The following is a 16,706-nucleotide window of genomic DNA, read 5'->3' on the forward strand; positions in this document are numbered from 1 at the left end:
TTATAGTCTTTCTGTTCAGTTTTTTTTCTTTAAATTAAATTCCTAGAAATTGTGAAAATTGGCAAAAAAGTTAAATGTTAAAATTATGTAAACAATAAAATAACATAGTAGAAAAATTAGAAAATGCATATATAGAAATAAAAATATATAAATATTCTAAACCGCGCTACCCAGATAGAATTAGGAAATAAATAAAATAATGAACAAATAAATAATTTGAAATGCAGAATTAGTCCAAGCAATAAAAATGTTGGAAAGTACAAAAAAGCAAAATGAAATAGTTTAAATTAAAAAATAAACTATAGGGCCAGCCCCATGGTGTAGTGGTTAAGTGCGCTCACTCTACTGCTGGCAGCCCGGGTTCAGATCCCCGGCGTGCACCAATGCACCACTTATCAGGCCGTGCTGTGGCAGCATCCCATATAAAGTGAAGGAAGACGGGCACAGATGTTAGCTCAGAGCCGGTCTTCCTCAGCAAAAGCAGGAGGATTGGCACGGATGTTAGCTCAGGGCTGATATTCCTCACACACACACACACAAAATAATAATAATAATAGTAAATCATTAAATTAGAAATATAGTTAACTATAAAAATTTTAAATACATGAATACCACCACTGTTATGTTTAATCCAAAACTAAAATAAATAGATCATTTAATTTAGACAATAAATGGATTTAAAATAATTAGCAAATGAAGATAAGTAGAAAATTAAAAATTACCTGAAATCCTACTACCTAGTGTATTTCTAATTAGAATAGTCATAAAAATACATAATTTAAATTAGAAAATAACATGAAAATCATAAAACATGGATAAGCAGACATAAAATCAATATTTGTAAAGAAGAAAATATGCAAGATAAATACATTTTAAAATGCAGATAAATGAAACATTATAAAAATTAAAGCCACTGAGTTTCAGCATCTGGAGGTAACTTCATGCTGTATAACCATCCAGACTTTTAATTCATCTACAGCTTCCTGTTTATGGCATAGGGATGCAGTTAAGAATTTGGTATCTTTGCTAGCACTCATTTCTTAACTCCAAATATATACAAATTACTAGTTTGTCAGGTAACTGCCTTCTAATCCAGCCAGAACAGAGATTTGTGTAGTTTCTTTTTGTGTGCTTTTGTTTTCTTTTCCCCTTCAGAGGCAAGAGCTTGTGTTCGGAGTCAGGGCCCTGGGTCAAGGTTTGGTCCTGTAGCTGCTTGCACAGCCTGGAGTGGGGGGCGTTCGTGGGTACCTGCTCTGCGCCCAGCCTTGGGGTGGCTCCAGCAAGCCATCACGAACTTCCCCACTCTGCATGCCACTCCCTCAACCCATGCTTCCATTTCCTCCTCTGTAAATGGAGATAATGGCTATTTCATTGAGTCTTTGTGAAAAGTAGACAACAGGCTGAAAGTCTTTGCAATCTGTAATGCATTCAACATTATTGTTGTTATTAGGTCTAGAACTGTATGCAAGATTTCTACATGTTAGAAAAATGAAGAAAGTCAAGAAGTTATAATAGAAAGTGTCGATATCCTGTTAATACAGGGGGAATCTCTGGTTTGCAAGAACATCTGTCTCTTCATGTATTTCTATTGACCTGTAACCTAGATCTGAAAACTAGGCTAACCCAAATTTGCTTCTGAGGAGAAAAAAAAAAGGGAGGGGAGTGTGTTTCTGTTACGAGTTTCTTGGCTTCTCATGGAAAACTCTGCTCATGCCCCACACTGCCAAACCCCCGCCCCCTACCCCGGTACCATTCAGCACATGTGCTCCCTATCCTGGAGCTTCACCCAGTGAAAGGCCGGGCAAGACTCCAGCAAACGCTTGCCCTGTGCTGGGACGTGGCCCAAACCCACTGGCAGACACGCACTTCCAGTTGGCCAGGATGAGTGAATTTTCTTCTCATTGTGGTTTGTGTTTTCCTGACGCCTCTCAGTCACTCATTAACGCATTTCACCATGTCCTCATAACTGTTTTGTAAATAGGAAACACACAGGAGAATTTGGAGAGGCAACAGGATTTTGAAATGTGTTCACTTTAGCTCAGGAGCCCTGGTTTTCCTGTGGGCCCTCCTTGGATGTCTGCCAGGCTATTTTCTGGGTGCCTAAGGACTAGCCTTGGCCCCCTAGTCCCAGAGGTGAGGATGGGCAGAGACCATCCCTCCCTGGGCTGAGAGGGTCCAGCCTCCAGCCAGACGCGGAATCCTTGGCAGAGACCCTTTGGCCTGGGCTAACCCACCTTCTGAAGGCCCCCTCAGGCTGCTCTGCCAGCCTCTCTAGGGAAGATGTGAGTTCCTGGGCTGTGTCTCTGGCTGACTCTGAGAGCCAGGCTCAGGGTAGAGTGGAAGTGTTAATCAGGAGGGGTCAGGCAGGATGATGAGGCAAACCATGGGCACTGATGTTCTGGAGTAGGGAAGGCCCAAGGCCACCAGACAGCAGCACTCGAGCTTCTAAAGCACTTCTAGGGGTTGAAGGACATAGATTTGACTAAAAATGAAGGGGCATGGATAAAAGTCACCCCTCAAAATAGGAAAGAATTTGAAGCCAGTCTAGCTGTTGACCACCCACAAAGTTCTGACTGAAGATAGTGTTCCCATCTTTGGAAGTCATCCAGAGGAGTCTTGTCTTGAGGTGGGTGTGGGGTTGATAAGATGTCCTCTGTGAGCCCACCGTGCTAGGCCACCCTCAGGTTAGGCAGAGTGACCTTCCTAGTCCTCACTGACTTTGAGTTCTTCCGTTCTCTCAACTCCATCCCAGGCTGCCTGAGGATCTTGACTCTGGCCCTATAGACTCCACAGCAAACCCTGAGGAGCTCCTCACAGTTGCTGACTGATGGGTTGACAGAGCAGGTGATCTGATTCAGGGGTGGCACAGTTATTTTAAGATCATACAGAAAGGTGTTGGCAGACCAGGCAGGTCTTGACCAGAAGCAAATCTTCACTCTCGCACCACATTCTTCTTCCTCTCAGAGTAGAAGAGAATCGACCCTGATCTGGAACAGCGTCAACATTCACCAGAACTATGCCCATCAAGGAAGCCCTGTGCCCACACCTGTGCTAGCCTTTTCTAGGCCTATGATCACACTTGCCCCCACAGTACTCCTGTGTGACAGATGTGGTCAGCCATGTTTGAAGGATGAGGTAACAGCAGTTCAGACCAGTCAAATGGTGGGGGCAGGATTTGGACCCAGGTTCTGTTGACTCCAAAGCCAGTGCTCTTTCCCACGCTGCCTCCCCCAGACCTCAGGAGGGCTTTGGAAAGCTAAGAGCCATCTCTGGCACCTTGTTTAATCTAAAATTTACACTATAACGATGGAACAATGCAATTTATCAACTCTTAAAGAAATGCTTTAATTACGAGATATTTACAAAATTCACATAGACCATTACAAGAGTCCTGTAATTGCTCTCAGATTAATATGATGTAAAACAATTGTTTTGTGAATAGAACTCACCTTTGGTTAGTCGTCTTGGCACTTCTGGTAATGGCGCCCTTTTCTGATGGTAACAAAATGATGGATCTTCCTTGGAGCTCATAGCCGATGAAATGAGGAATAGGATGGTGAAATGCCTTTATCTTCTGCACACCATTCCACCTGGTGGCAATGTCACAAAAGACCACAGGTAAAATTCTAGAACCCTTTCTGAAAGGGAAAATGACAGAGGCTGTCTCTCATTTCCTGGACCCTAACAGGAAAATTTTGCTCCCCTATTCCCACTCCACTGTCAAACTTCTAAAATAAAGTAGCAAGATCAGCAGGCTTTGCCATGCCAGCTCTGCATGTGTAGCTCAGGTCTACATCCTCAGGAAGGCTTAGCACACGTCCTTTTCAAGGTAGTCACCCTCATTGTCTCCAGCCTGGGCTCTGCCCTTGTGATAGCCTTTGAAGCAGCCTGCCTTCTGGAACTGGGATAGGTGGCAGGCTCGCAGACAGAGCAGAACCAAATCTTCACTTGAGCCTTTGCAAGCTAAAGCAATAAATTTGTCCATGGTTTGCCTCTGTTCGTTGTTGTTGTTGTCTGCCAGGATAAAATGGACCAGATAGGTGATTTCTCTATTGGGGGGAAGAGGTGAAAACCAACTTAGCAGTTGCTTTCTGTTTATAGAAAATCTGCCAAGGAAAGAATTGAATGAGGTGGGCTGGGAGCCTAGGACAGATGATGTGGCATCTGTGCTGTGATGGGGAGATGAAGAGGCACCGTCTCTGCTGGGACACTTGGGCATCCGGGCCTTGTGCAGACAGGGGCCTGGAGGAGCCTGGTGCACTGAGAATGCACGTGGGGGTGGGGTTGGTGGGCGCCTGCACAGGACTGAGGCAGAGGGCAGAGCTGGAAAGAGGAGACATGATTTGGTTTGGTTTGGTGGAACATCTTGAGCAAAGACCTGGTCTCGGGAATAGGACGAGAGTCTCAAGGAGACAGAGAAGAAAGAAAACAGAGCTGGAAAAGAAACCAAGGGACACCACGGAGGCCAAGGACCTGGGTGCTACAAATCCCTGCAGAGCAGAAGGGGCGTTTCACACGGAGAAAGTCCCTTGCTCACACCCTCCCCAATACTGCAGCCTGTTACACTTCTAAACTCTTCCTAACTACATTGGTCAAAAATGGCATTTCTTTGGTTTGATTTGTATTTCTTTATTTTATTTGTAGAAACATAAACTGGTAAGCCTTTTAAGAGGACAATTTGGCAATATGTAGCAAACTTGAAAATGCTCATACTTTGTAGCCTAGTAGTAGTGGATAGTATCTCGTGGATACACTCGCAAAGTTTCCAGATATTTGATGTCCAAAGGTGATCCTGGAAACATCATTTGTGAGGACAAAGACCACCACAGGGGCAGGCTCAACCAGTTCTGATCCGTGCATATGATGGATGGGGTCCTGCTGCTGTAGACACGAACGCCAGAGAGCAACGCGAGCGGTCCCCACTGTGCTGTTCCCAGTGAAGCAGGGTGGAGATCTGTGTGGATAAGATGATCCCACGAATGGTCAATTTTTAAAAAATACTATGTGAGCATATAGGCAGGCCTATGGGTAAAACCTTTCTGGAAACTGTTAACTGTGGATACTTCTTGAGTGGGAGTGGTAATTTGGAGACTCTTATTTTATATTTCATGGACTTCCATATTATTTGCATTTTTTAACCACATACATATATTATATTCACATGTCAATATATTACAGTCACATATAATATGTTATATTCACATATATTATATTCACATGGGCAAAGAAGGCTGAGATGTGGCTGTGGGACTCCAGTGTGGGGTTGTGAGGCCCCCGAGCCTGCTTCTGCACGGCCTTGGGACTTTTCCACGGCCACACTTAAGGCAGCAGCATATTTTAGCATCACATAAAAGCAAGGGTGGCTCCAAGGACCTAACCTCCAGTAGGGCAGAGTGGGACAAGATGAGCTTGGATCGTAATCTTGTCGCCCTGGCTGGGAGAGCTGCTGTCTGCCCAGGGAAGTCTGTGGCTCTCCTGGATGCCCTGGCCCCACAAAGCCACAGAAAGTTCCCCCTCTCCCCTTGTTCATGCCTTGAGATATTTGGTCACCACCATCACTTTCTGTCCCACAGGAGATACCCTGGATCCGACAGGACCATGCTGCAGAGGTGGCAGGTACAGTGACCCTCTCAGAGGACTCTGGGTCTGAGGAAACCCTCTGGAAACACAAATTGGAAAATAGCTCAGGCCTCAGTGATGGAGAGAGAAAGCCTGTGAACGGATCAGGAGGGGTCTTGTTTTTTTAATTTACCAAAATGTCCCAAATATTTCCCTGAAAAGATCTCAGTGATTGAAGGCTATTCTTGAGCACTGGAGTCAGAGCTGGGCAGTGAGTATGAATATGTGTGTGTGCACGTGTGTGTATGCATGTACACATGCCCCATGTGCACTCATGTGCTCTATCCGTGAAGGTATACACATATGTATAAATGAACACAACTCAGGAGGGGCACAAGCATTCCTTCCTGTGCTGGGAAGACACATGTGGCTCCCAGTCTGAGAGAGTGGACATTTGGCCTAGGGTTCTCAGTGAAAGGAAGGGACCCCGAGAGGGCCAGTCCTAGAGATCACATGGCAACAAGAAAGTAACTCTTGGTCACTCATGTCCAAAATCCTTCCACAAGGAGCAGGCCACGGAAAGCAGAGACCACAGCATGCAGGTCCCATATCAGAGATGACGGCTCTACTGGGCTGCTCATTCACCAGTAGTGAATTTTTCCAGTACAGTCCCTGTCTCCATCTGTGACTGTACATCTTAAGGCAGAGGGCCCTAAGAGAGCCTGTTATCCCAACAGGCAGGGACAGGGAAAAGAAAGTTCCTCAAGTCCCAGGGGAGACGGATCATTCAGCCCGTTGGTAAGGGCCTCTTCCTCTGTGACTGCAAAGTCCCCTCAGCTTATTTTCCTACTCATAAAAGGGTCAGCAGTGAATTCACTCACAGCGTTTTTGCTCTTTTGATCAGCTGTGGTATCACACCCAACAGTTAACACACAAGAATGCCTCCTCCTGCGCTTAGGGCAGCTGAGCTGCATTTTTTGCTGGCTGGCTTGCTTCCCGACTAGATTTGCTTCAGTTCATATTGGCATTAGTGTGGCCTCCCTGAGTTGGCCTGTCTCAGGCACAAGGTGCGTGGGGAACAGCAGAGGTGTGTGCTGCCTGCTCTCACCTACACAGCGAGGGTCTCCTGCGGAGGGAGGAGAGTTAGACCCCTGTGGCCCTTAGGAAGATGCCGTCCGCATTTGGTCTATCCTCTCTTTGTCTCTTCCGGTAGAAAAGGGACATCAGCAATTTTGAGTACCTCATGCACCTCAACACCCTGGCCGGGAGGACCTACAACGACTACATGCAGTATCCAGTGTTTCCCTGGGTCCTGGCCGACTACACCTCACAGGTACGGTGTTCCCATGGACGATACACAGGTGTCCTGAGGCTTTCTGACCCTGACCACCAGAGCACCCTAAATCAGCATGCAGGGCCTCTGCTACAAGGTTCAGTCCACCTGGGCCCCAGGGCTGCCCCATGTTCGGCCCTTCACCCTGGAGGAGGCCTTTGGAGTCTGGCTGGGTTCCTGTCTCAGCCTCACCTGTGGGAAGGCAGCACACCTGTGAGATGACCTGCGTGACCAAGACAGTAGCTAACATGAGCCCCAGAGGGCTTCTGGCTTACTCGCTGCAATGAAGGCAAGTGATACCCATCTGCTGGGATACTGCCATGGACCCACACTCATCTATCAAGTGAGATGGGCCATGGAATTTCTTCCTAGAATCAACATGTAGAGAGAGGAAAGTAGAGAGACGGAGAGAGACACGGAGACCTAGAGAAAATGAACCACTCCCCTGTAACCTGGCTTCAGTAACTGCGGTGATGGTATGCGGATTTCACCCAGGATCTGGACTGAAACGTGTAGCCATAGGGGAAGCTGATGGCAAGAGCAGAGTATTCGTTTTTTTGGCTTCTGTCCCTGGACCTCAGCAGGCAGGAGAGGGAGGAGGAGGAAAGCTGACACAGCTGGACCCAGGTGACGTCATGGGGGGAGAACCAGGCTGTGGAGCAATGTCCTGACCCCCTGGGCTCTGGCCAGCAGGAGGTGTGTTGGGCTGTGTGTAAAGGGCAGAAGGTGGCCGAGTCCTTGTTCAGACCAGCCCTGGCCGGTCCTGCCTTGGGCTGTTTGCATGGCTGGCCCCCAGGATTCAGGAGGGGGGCCTCTGTCTTTTGTGACCTCCCCTCCTCACTGAAAACACTTACACAGCAAACCTTCTCTCACCAGCCACATGTCGCTTCTTACTGCACTAGTGATCATCTGAGGCTGAGGTATTTCAAAAACGAAACTTGCAAATCCCGGCTTAAACTCACATGTTGCAAAGCAGTGGTTTACCAGCTCCTTTTGTTTAGCCCATACCCTGTATTGAAAATTTTGATTACTTCTCAGTGTTTAAAAATTGGGAGATTTCTCCTAAAAGTCCGAATTTCCAATACCTTTTGGGGAATCAGGAGATAGGCAACTCTGAAGCTCCATTCTGCCCTGGCAGAACGAGCTGTAGCTAAGTGTGAGTTTCCATGTGTGCTGTCACTAGTGGGGTCTCAGGAGTGTCTGCCTCACTCTTGCCCCCACCTGGCTTCTGCAGGTGTGAGGTCGTGACAGACCCTGCCTCCCCAGGGGACTGTGGTGGCTCCCTACTCGTGAAAGGGAAGGGGGGTGTAAAGAAACACCTCCTCTATAAAGACACGTAAACCCCAGGAACAGCTCTGCTAAAAGAAAATCTCTCTGAGGACACCTGGCCCTGAAAAGTCTTCAGGTCTCCACTGTTGTGCATTCCCCTGGGCAGGCACGGGCGACATGACATGCTTCTGCTGCCCAGAAGGGAGTGGGCCTCCAGAAAAATGAGGCTGTTCCTCCCTAAACAGATGACTTCTAACTTCCTAGAAAATCACTTTGATTCTAAGCAAAGACCCTGAACTAAGAAGCAAAGTGCTCAGTGAGGGCAGGAGCCAAGTGCCTCATGGACAACAGGAATTCTTTTGAAAGTCTCTTTTCGGTAGCTGGTGGCGAGGTTCTGATTTGGGTCAATGTGGAGCAGGTTTATTGTGAACTCAATCTTTCCCTCCTCTTATTTTCCATCTCTCCCCTATTAAGTCTTTGTGGATCACTGGCTCCGGGGCCATAAAACCCCAGCATGCCTGCTAATCACCAGAGGGGGGTCAGACCAAACGACAATAAACCAATAAAGAGAACCATAAAACTAAAGAGCGTGGCTCCCGAAGTCTCGCTGGGGCACACGAGGGTCTGGGGGAGTTAACTCCAGTTGCACATCTGCCTTCTAGACGTTGAACTTGGTGAATCCTAAGACTTTCCGAGATCTTTCGAAGCCCATGGGGGCCCAGACCAAGGAAAGGAAGCTGAAATTTATCCAGAGGTTTAAAGAAGTTGAGAAGACTGAAGGTGAGTAGATCCCAGCTTGATTTTTTTTTTTCTGCAATGCTGTTCACCTGGATGCCTTGACATGATAGTTGATAGGAGAGCATCTACAGACAATTACATTTGGTAGAGGACTCTCTAATTCAGTGATCTGCACCCTGGCTGCGTGTGAGAATCACCTGGGGAGCTCGGAAAAAATACTGATGTCCAGGCCCCACCTCTAGAAATTCTGATTTAAATAACTCTGTGGTGAGGTGCAGCCAGGACTGAGAGCTGTCGTGCTAAGAGCTAATACCTCCATTCCTAGGGGCAGGGAAAGGCAGGGAAATAGCATTCCTTCAGCACTTTCCAGCAGGTTGCCAGGAACCGGCCACCCTGTGTTCATATATACAATGGTCCATTTCAGAGAGGAGGAAGAAGTCAGAGAATTTAAGCAACTCATTCAAGACCATAGCCTCTAAATGGCAGAGCCTGCGTTTTCTGGCTCTAGAGCCTGGTTCCCAGACTCTGTTCATCTGCACATCGCCTTGACAGGTTTTCCACGTCCCCATGCCACCTGTGCTCTTTATTGCCTTAATGCTTTTCTTTAGGTCTAGTCACTTAAACTTCAGTGAACATATTTTAAAAAGAAATTTTTCTAGGGGGCGGCCTGGTGGTGTAGTGGTTAAGTTCACACGCTCCGCTACAGCAGCCTGGGGTTCACAGGTTCGGATCCCCAGCACGGACCCACACACTGCTTGTCAAGCCATGCCGTGGCAGTGTCCCACATAAAATAGAGGAAGATAGGCATGGATGTTAGCTCAGGGCTAATCTTCTTCAGCAAAAAAGAGGAGGATTGGCAACAGGTGTTAACTCAGGGCTAATCTTCCTCACAAAATAAAAGAGAAAGAAATTTTTCTATCATGCATTTGATGCTAGATATATTGTTTTTCTCAAACACTTTGAAATAAACATATAACTACTAAAATAAGGGACGTCTGTCCATGAACCATGAAATGTTCCCTCGAGAACCAGAGGCAGCACACTTGGGGAAGGCTCACTTGGGCCCCGAGGCCCTGCCTTTGGGGAGCAGGTTCTTGGCAGGATACGGAGGCTCCTGCTGCATCCCACACACCCCACACAGCCCCTGGAGGCCTCCTGGCCTCTGCCTAGGACCCTGCTCTGCGCTCTGCATGGGGCTGGCACTCAGACTTGCTCGGAGGATGTGGGAGGAGGTGGGAGGATGTGGGAGGAGGTGGGAGGGGGTGGGGGGGGGTGGGAGGAGGTGGGGGGGTGGGAGGAGGTGGGAGGAGGTGGGGGGGTGGGAGGAGGAGGGAGGAGGTGGGGGGGGGTGGGAGGAGGAGGGAGGAGGTGGGGGGGGTGGGAGGAGGAGGGAGGAGGTGGGAGGAGGTAGGAGGAGGTGGGAGGGGTGGGAAGGCCCTCCTTGACCTGCTTATCTCCTCCTGAGCCTAAAGTGTCTCCAGCCCAGGTGCTCTTCTCTGGCTGCCACCAGGCATGGCTGGGTCCTTTTCACAGACGCAGGCCAGAGGAGCGTCAGATTTCACCAGCTGTGTCCCAGGCAGGGCATTTGGCACCATTCTCTCCCATCTTAACCTGGGTGTGCATTAGAGTCACACATTGAATTTGGGCCCTTGCCCAAGTACATCCAACAACCTCCCGAACAACTCTGATTTAGAGAACTCCTGCACGGCATGAGGGAGACTTTGGGCCTGCTGTGGGGCTGGCGGTGGGGCTGGCGGTGAGGTGGCCGAGCAGACACACAGGGTAGCTGGCTCGGCCCTCTGCTGACTGTGCCGCCCGCCAGCTCCACCACTCACTGCTGATGTAAGCTAGTCTCTGATTCACTCCGGCTTCTTCATTTACAAAATGGGGATATTGAACAGCACAGACTCACAGGGTCACTGTGTGGACTCAGAGAGTGACAGAGGTTGCACAGCGTGCACGACGCTCCACAAGTGACAGCATCGCTGTTCTCTGCTGGAGTGGTCTGGCCATGGCATTGCTCCTGCATCAGCGTTCTGGCTCCACCAAACCCTGGTGGAGCAAAATAGAGCAGTTTATGCCTCTGGCCCAGCAGCTGAGGGTCCTGAACGTGCTTTCACCAGTTGTGGCTTTTGGCCAAATTATAGTGCCGTCTGTGAGCAGAACACCGGGGATCCCTCAGCCTGCAGGTGCTCTTGGAAGCGGGGCTCACTTGGCTGTTCTTGAGCGTGGTACAACCTGCATGTCCCCAGTACAGGTGGGAAAGCCACCCCAGGGTGTCCTTTCGTTGCAGGAGACCTGACTGTCCAGTGCCACTATTGCACTCACTACTCCTCGGCCATCATTGTCGCCTCCTACCTGGTCCGGATGCCACCCTTCACCCAGGCTTTCTACTCTCTGCAGGTGAGCTCCCCCACTCCCCTACGTGCACGTGCGCACGCACACACGCGCACACACACACACACACACACAGCTATTCTCACAGACTAAGAGCTGGGCTTGGATAGGTGGGGACCTCCCTGCTAGAAACTGAATCTTTTGCTGGTGATTCCCACCTGATGCTGGCTCCAGGATTCTGGGTTGTCCAGCCGAGGCTCCTCATCAGTTACACCTGCACGTCTGCCCAATAGGCTTGCAAAAAGACTCTAAAAAATCAGGAATGAATGAGAGATACGGAAAAAAAATACTTAGCATAAATAGGTTTTAGTGGGAAAGGACAAGCAAGAAGCTTGAAGACTTCCTTGAAGGTGGGTGGTCAAAGATTAGAAAAATAAACACAAAGAAGGAAGAATGAAAATCACTTGTGACATGGGAACACATAAAGCTATGCTAAATACAAGCCAAAAAGCTTAAAAGGACAAACACAATACTTGAATGCTGAAATGAACAGCTAAACCAGAGAAAGAAACTAACCAACTTACCTACCCATAAGCTAACAGACCATCATGCCTGCTTGGGGTTGCCAGATTTCACAAATAAAAATACAGAAGGCCCAGGTAAATTTGAATTTCTGATAAACAATGATTTGTACTAAAAAATTATTTGTTGTTTACCTGAAATTCAAATTTACTTGGGCCTCCTGTATTTTACCTGGCAGCCCTATCTGAGCTGGAAGTGAGCAGGTCTGACTCTGAGTGGGTGGTGGTGTCCAGGGCACTTGGGATTGCTGAGACAGAGTCCCTCCTGGGCAGCTAAGTTCTTTTTCTCTCTCCCCTCTGACCCCATCACCGGGATCCTGCTTCCCAGGTTATCCCAGGGGCACAGCCTGGGACAGAGCTGTGGGAGAGCCCTTGGGTAGCCCACTTGCAGCCAGTTGGCTCAGCCAGCTCCAAAGCAAATACTCCACAGGGCCCGAGTTTAGGACCTGACCCGACCCAGGCTTTGTAAGGGTCCTGTGGAGAGGGAGGCATGACCGTGCTGGGTCACAGGCCACTGGACATGCACGGGCTTGCTCTGACAGTGAAGCCTCACCAATGGGAAAGCACGAGTGTCCCAGAAATTGTGTTTTGTCTGACCTCACCTGCAAGGGCACTCTTTGTGGTCCCTCAGATGACCTTGACCCTGAGAGACCAAAGGCCACCCTGGGTTAGCACTAAAGCCAACTCCTGGGCCCTGGGCAGGAACGGGGAGCCAAGATCAAGGCGCTTTCTATAGTAAGAAGCAAAAGCCTGCCCATCTTCTGTTTCTGGGCACAGTCTTCGCTCTCCTTGACAGCGTGGATCGTCTAGACATTGTATAACCCCCCTCTCCCTGGAAATTCACTCAAAAATAATAAGCATGCTTCCTCGGAGCTTTTCTCAGGCAACAAGTATTTTAAGTAAGTTTGGTTTGGAGAACGAACAGCCCCAGAGCTGTTGCCCATGCCAGGAAACCCATCCAGCTGTTGCTCATTAATCCACAGACATGATGACCACTGTTGACGCTGAGGGTGATGCTTTCCCTTACAGCTTCCCTCCCAGGGACTTCTGGATGCTTTCACAGTTCCCCTTGCCCTCCAGTCTAATGCATTACCGCCCCTTCTCTACCGGTCACCAAGGGTCCTCTCACACCGAGAGGGGGCGGAGTGAAATAGAAACAGTGCCGGCTACGGGGTTTACATCCCAGCTCTGGCCCGTAATAGATACAAAATCTTCTGCAAGTTACTTTACCTCTGGAAATGAGGGTTAATTATGCACATCTCACCGGCTGTTGAGATGAAATGAGAAAATGGGGGTAAAGACCCTAGCTCGGGGCTTGACACTACGCAGGTGATCAGTCCTTGTGAACCCACGAGGACATTGGGTTAAGGCCACTTTGAAGCTAGTCACTACTAGTTTGAGCTTATTTTAGCCAGTTTGATCCACTGGTGACCAGACCAAACTGGTGTGAGATGGTCTAAACCAGGGCGAGATGGTCAGAGCCAATTTATTTGCTTTTAGAGACACAAACACAGTCACATTAGCCTCAACCTTTTGACTCCTGTGTTGAAGTCTGCTGTGATTTCCAGTTTTTTGCAGGTTCAAATCTATCTGTGCCATATTGGCCCATCTGAGTTGAAATCATTTGGGCTCCCCATGTGTGTGCTTCTGAATTGGTTTCACCTTCCTCCTTTTAACTGACTCTTCTAGTGGGTCATAACTAGTCCAAGCTTTGGAACCAGCAGAAGAACCCACTGTCTTCTGCTTTTTCCTTAGAGTAAAAGGTGAATTTTAGCTCTCAAGGGAATAGATACAAAGACTACATCTGGAGGGAATGTGCTTGGCTCCCTTTGGGAGTCCTGGGGCCTTGCAGTCCTCCTTAAGAATGTTCTGGCATCTTCCTGAAGTCAGGCTCTTCCCTCCGTCCTGCCCTGCCTCCTAGGAGGCAGGCTTATTTCTCCTCCAGAGACCTTTGCTTCACACCCCCTGGTGACAAGGAAAGGACCCTCACCATATTCTCAACAGCCTGAGACTTCCATCCCCAGCGTGGATCATGGAGTGGGGAAGAATAACAAGAGTGGAGAGGGGGTAGAATCTGGGCAGTGAGGCCTTCTTCATTTATCTGGAGAGCAGCAAAGTGAGAATATGGAGTATTTCCAGAGCCAAGTGTGCGTACAACAGTCAGCATCAGAAAGGGCATGCTTTCCACCTGCATTAAGCAGACTGCCTCTTGCCTATTAGCGTGAATAAGCCAGAGTGACGTGCTTGCGCGATGGCTTGGCCATGGAATCACGTTTGGTGTGGAGAGCTGTGTGCCTGTGCGGTGCACCCAGCGTGGTCTGATGCACTGTTGAGAGGCAGGTACAGCATCCTTTGGACACTATGGCCTGCCAGCTGGGCACCATGCAGAGAGATGTGGACAGCGTGAGGGGATCTCACCACAGCCTAAGAATTGCAGTGCAACATATTCTGATTCCTGGGTGTAAGGTGTGCTTTATTCCCTTCACGTTTAAATCTTATTAAGTTTGAGCTTGTCTTACAATTGATCCATACCTCTATTGTTGCTGTGTGCATTTGTTTGCCCCAAATCTGTTATTACAATGACAGACTCTTACAATCCAGAAGATATGGTATATGTACAGTGTGACCTGAGCAGGTGACACATGACTGGGCTGTGTGCTCTGTTGTCCCCATTCCCTTGGAGGTGTGAGACTACTGTCTGCTGGAGCAGGGGCTTGTCCCCCAGGATGCTGTAATTCTCAGGAATCTCACCTGCCTGGAGGAGCTGAGATACATGAGCCTTCATACAGTTGACTAACCAGGAGGTCATGCCGCTGCTGGGGCCACAGTCCAGGCCCCTGTTTCTGCCCCAGTAAGAACATGAGTTGCTCTCAGTTGATGTCAGACCCAGTCTGTGCGGGACAGAGCAAGGCAGCCAGCGCCCCAGCGAGGGCACGGTGGTGGTGGTGGTGCTGCTGCTGCATTTAATAAGGAACTGAAATCAAGTGCTGTGTTAATGAAGTCACAGCCCATGTGAAGTCAGCTGTTAGCAGCAGCAGGGAAGGGTTTTCTGAACCACCTGAGGTGAGATGGCTGGTGTTTGTGGAAGACATATGCTAACTGCAGAGAGAACCGTGGGCAGTAATTGGCCTGCCCAGGCTGTTCACCTGGCAGCTCCATGGATGCCAGCCCCTGGGGCCCGGTGGAGTCATGTCCAAAATAAAGGTATAATTATTATTATACTGACCCAATAAGGAGTATTAGAAAAGGCACATGTAATAGAGTCAGGCAGACCTGGGACAAAGTCCTGGTTTTAGAACTTTCTAACTGGTAGTGTGGAATAACTGAGCCTCAGTTCCTCCTCCTTTAAAATAACCCCTGACTCAGTGGGTGGGAGGATTAAGTCAGATACATACAGCATGAGAACTGTTTGGCTGTTTCTAAGAGCTCCACACATGTCCATTCTCCACCACTTAAGAGTAGGCAGCATGCTTTTCAAAATGCCTTCGTGGATTTTATTTGTCGAGTAAAAGGCCACGTCCTGCAGGAGGGAAAGTTAATGGCTACTCTGGGTCACCCCATCCTCAAGCAAGAGCAAGACTGACGAGGCGGCTGAACTGTATGTGGGCTTCCCAAACCCAGTGTTGGACCACAGCTCTCAGCTTCCGGAGCAGGGTAAGGAGCCTGGTGTCTTTCTGAGGAAGGCTGCAGGCGCCGAGCCAACGTGCTGTCACCTGCACACATCTGCCCCTGCTCTTCTTTGGGGGTGATGTTGCCTCAAAACTGCCCTGACGGTGCAGTTGAGATTCCCCTCCCGCCCTGTCCCAGGACCTCCCCTCCTGATTCCCCCATACGCCACATTTCGCCTCCCATAACTTCTAAATCCTTTTTCTTGTTCTTGTTTTGATCCCCTGGTTACCTTCCCCATGCACACTGAGATTGGGGCTCAAGCCCGGCATTGCTGCTGGGTTAATAGTCTGTGAAGGGAAAGAGGCGGGGCTTGTTCCGTACCTCTTCCTGTGCGCCTGGTACCTCAGACACACTCTCACGTTCACTCCCACACCTGCACGCTCACCCATACTCTCACACTCACCCACACTCTCACACTCACCCACATTCTCACACACACTCTGAGACTCACACTCACCCATACTCTCACACTCACCCACATTCTCACACACACTCTGAGACTCACACTCACCCATACTCACTCACCCACATTCTCACACACACACACTGCCACTCACACTCATCCATACTCTCACACCCACATTCACACTCACCCATACTCTCATACTCACCATCATTCTCACACACACACTCCTGTTTACCCACATACTCTCACACACACACACTCACACTCACCCACACACTCTCACACATTACTGCTTTCACACCCACAACAATCATCCAAGGTTTGCAGAGTAGGGCATGGGAGGTTAAAGAGATTAAGAAACTCACTTGAGTTCATACAGCAAGTGGGTAATGAAATTCCCGCCCAGGTGGGCTTGGTTTCAAAGCTAAGGGGCTTCCCTGTCTCGAGGCACAGCTGGGGTCAGCTGCTGCACTGACAGGGCCCTGTAAGTGAGTTGTTTACATGTATACCTTTACATTACTGGAAAGAACATCTGCCATGAGAACTCATAAAACCAGTCCATTGTCCGGATGTGGTGGTGGGTTGATTTGGGTCAGTCCACCGGGAAGGAAGAATAGACTTTGTAGCACTTACTGTAAAAATATCTGTGTGTTCAAATGTCCTTGAGCTCATGCAGTTTCTGAACTTCCTGTGGGTGCGGGTCAAGATTGAATGGGTTTTCTTTTCAACATAGTTTCCTTACCCGTTTTGGGGAGGGATTTAAGCATGTGCAGTTGGAATGTTTCTCCAGGGACACAGGTGCACGTAGACTCAG

General features: G+C 48.9%; 1 protein-coding gene across 1 annotated transcript in view; it reads left to right on the forward strand.

Moving 5' to 3' along the window:
• The window catches only part of WDFY4 (WDFY family member 4), a 277,648-nt gene that overhangs the window by 229,929 nt on the left and 31,013 nt on the right, over positions 1-16,706 (forward strand). Inside the window, exons 47-50 of the mRNA XM_058542855.1 lie at positions 5,574-5,616; positions 6,773-6,892; positions 8,824-8,941; positions 11,193-11,302. Of these exons, the coding sequence (XP_058398838.1) occupies positions 5,574-5,616; positions 6,773-6,892; positions 8,824-8,941; positions 11,193-11,302 (391 nt within the window). The remainder of the gene's footprint in view (positions 1-5,573; positions 5,617-6,772; positions 6,893-8,823; positions 8,942-11,192; positions 11,303-16,706) is intronic.

This window comes from Diceros bicornis, chromosome 6 (genome assembly GCF_020826845.1).
Source record: "Diceros bicornis minor isolate mBicDic1 chromosome 6, mDicBic1.mat.cur, whole genome shotgun sequence".
NCBI lineage: Eukaryota > Metazoa > Chordata > Mammalia > Perissodactyla > Rhinocerotidae > Diceros > Diceros bicornis.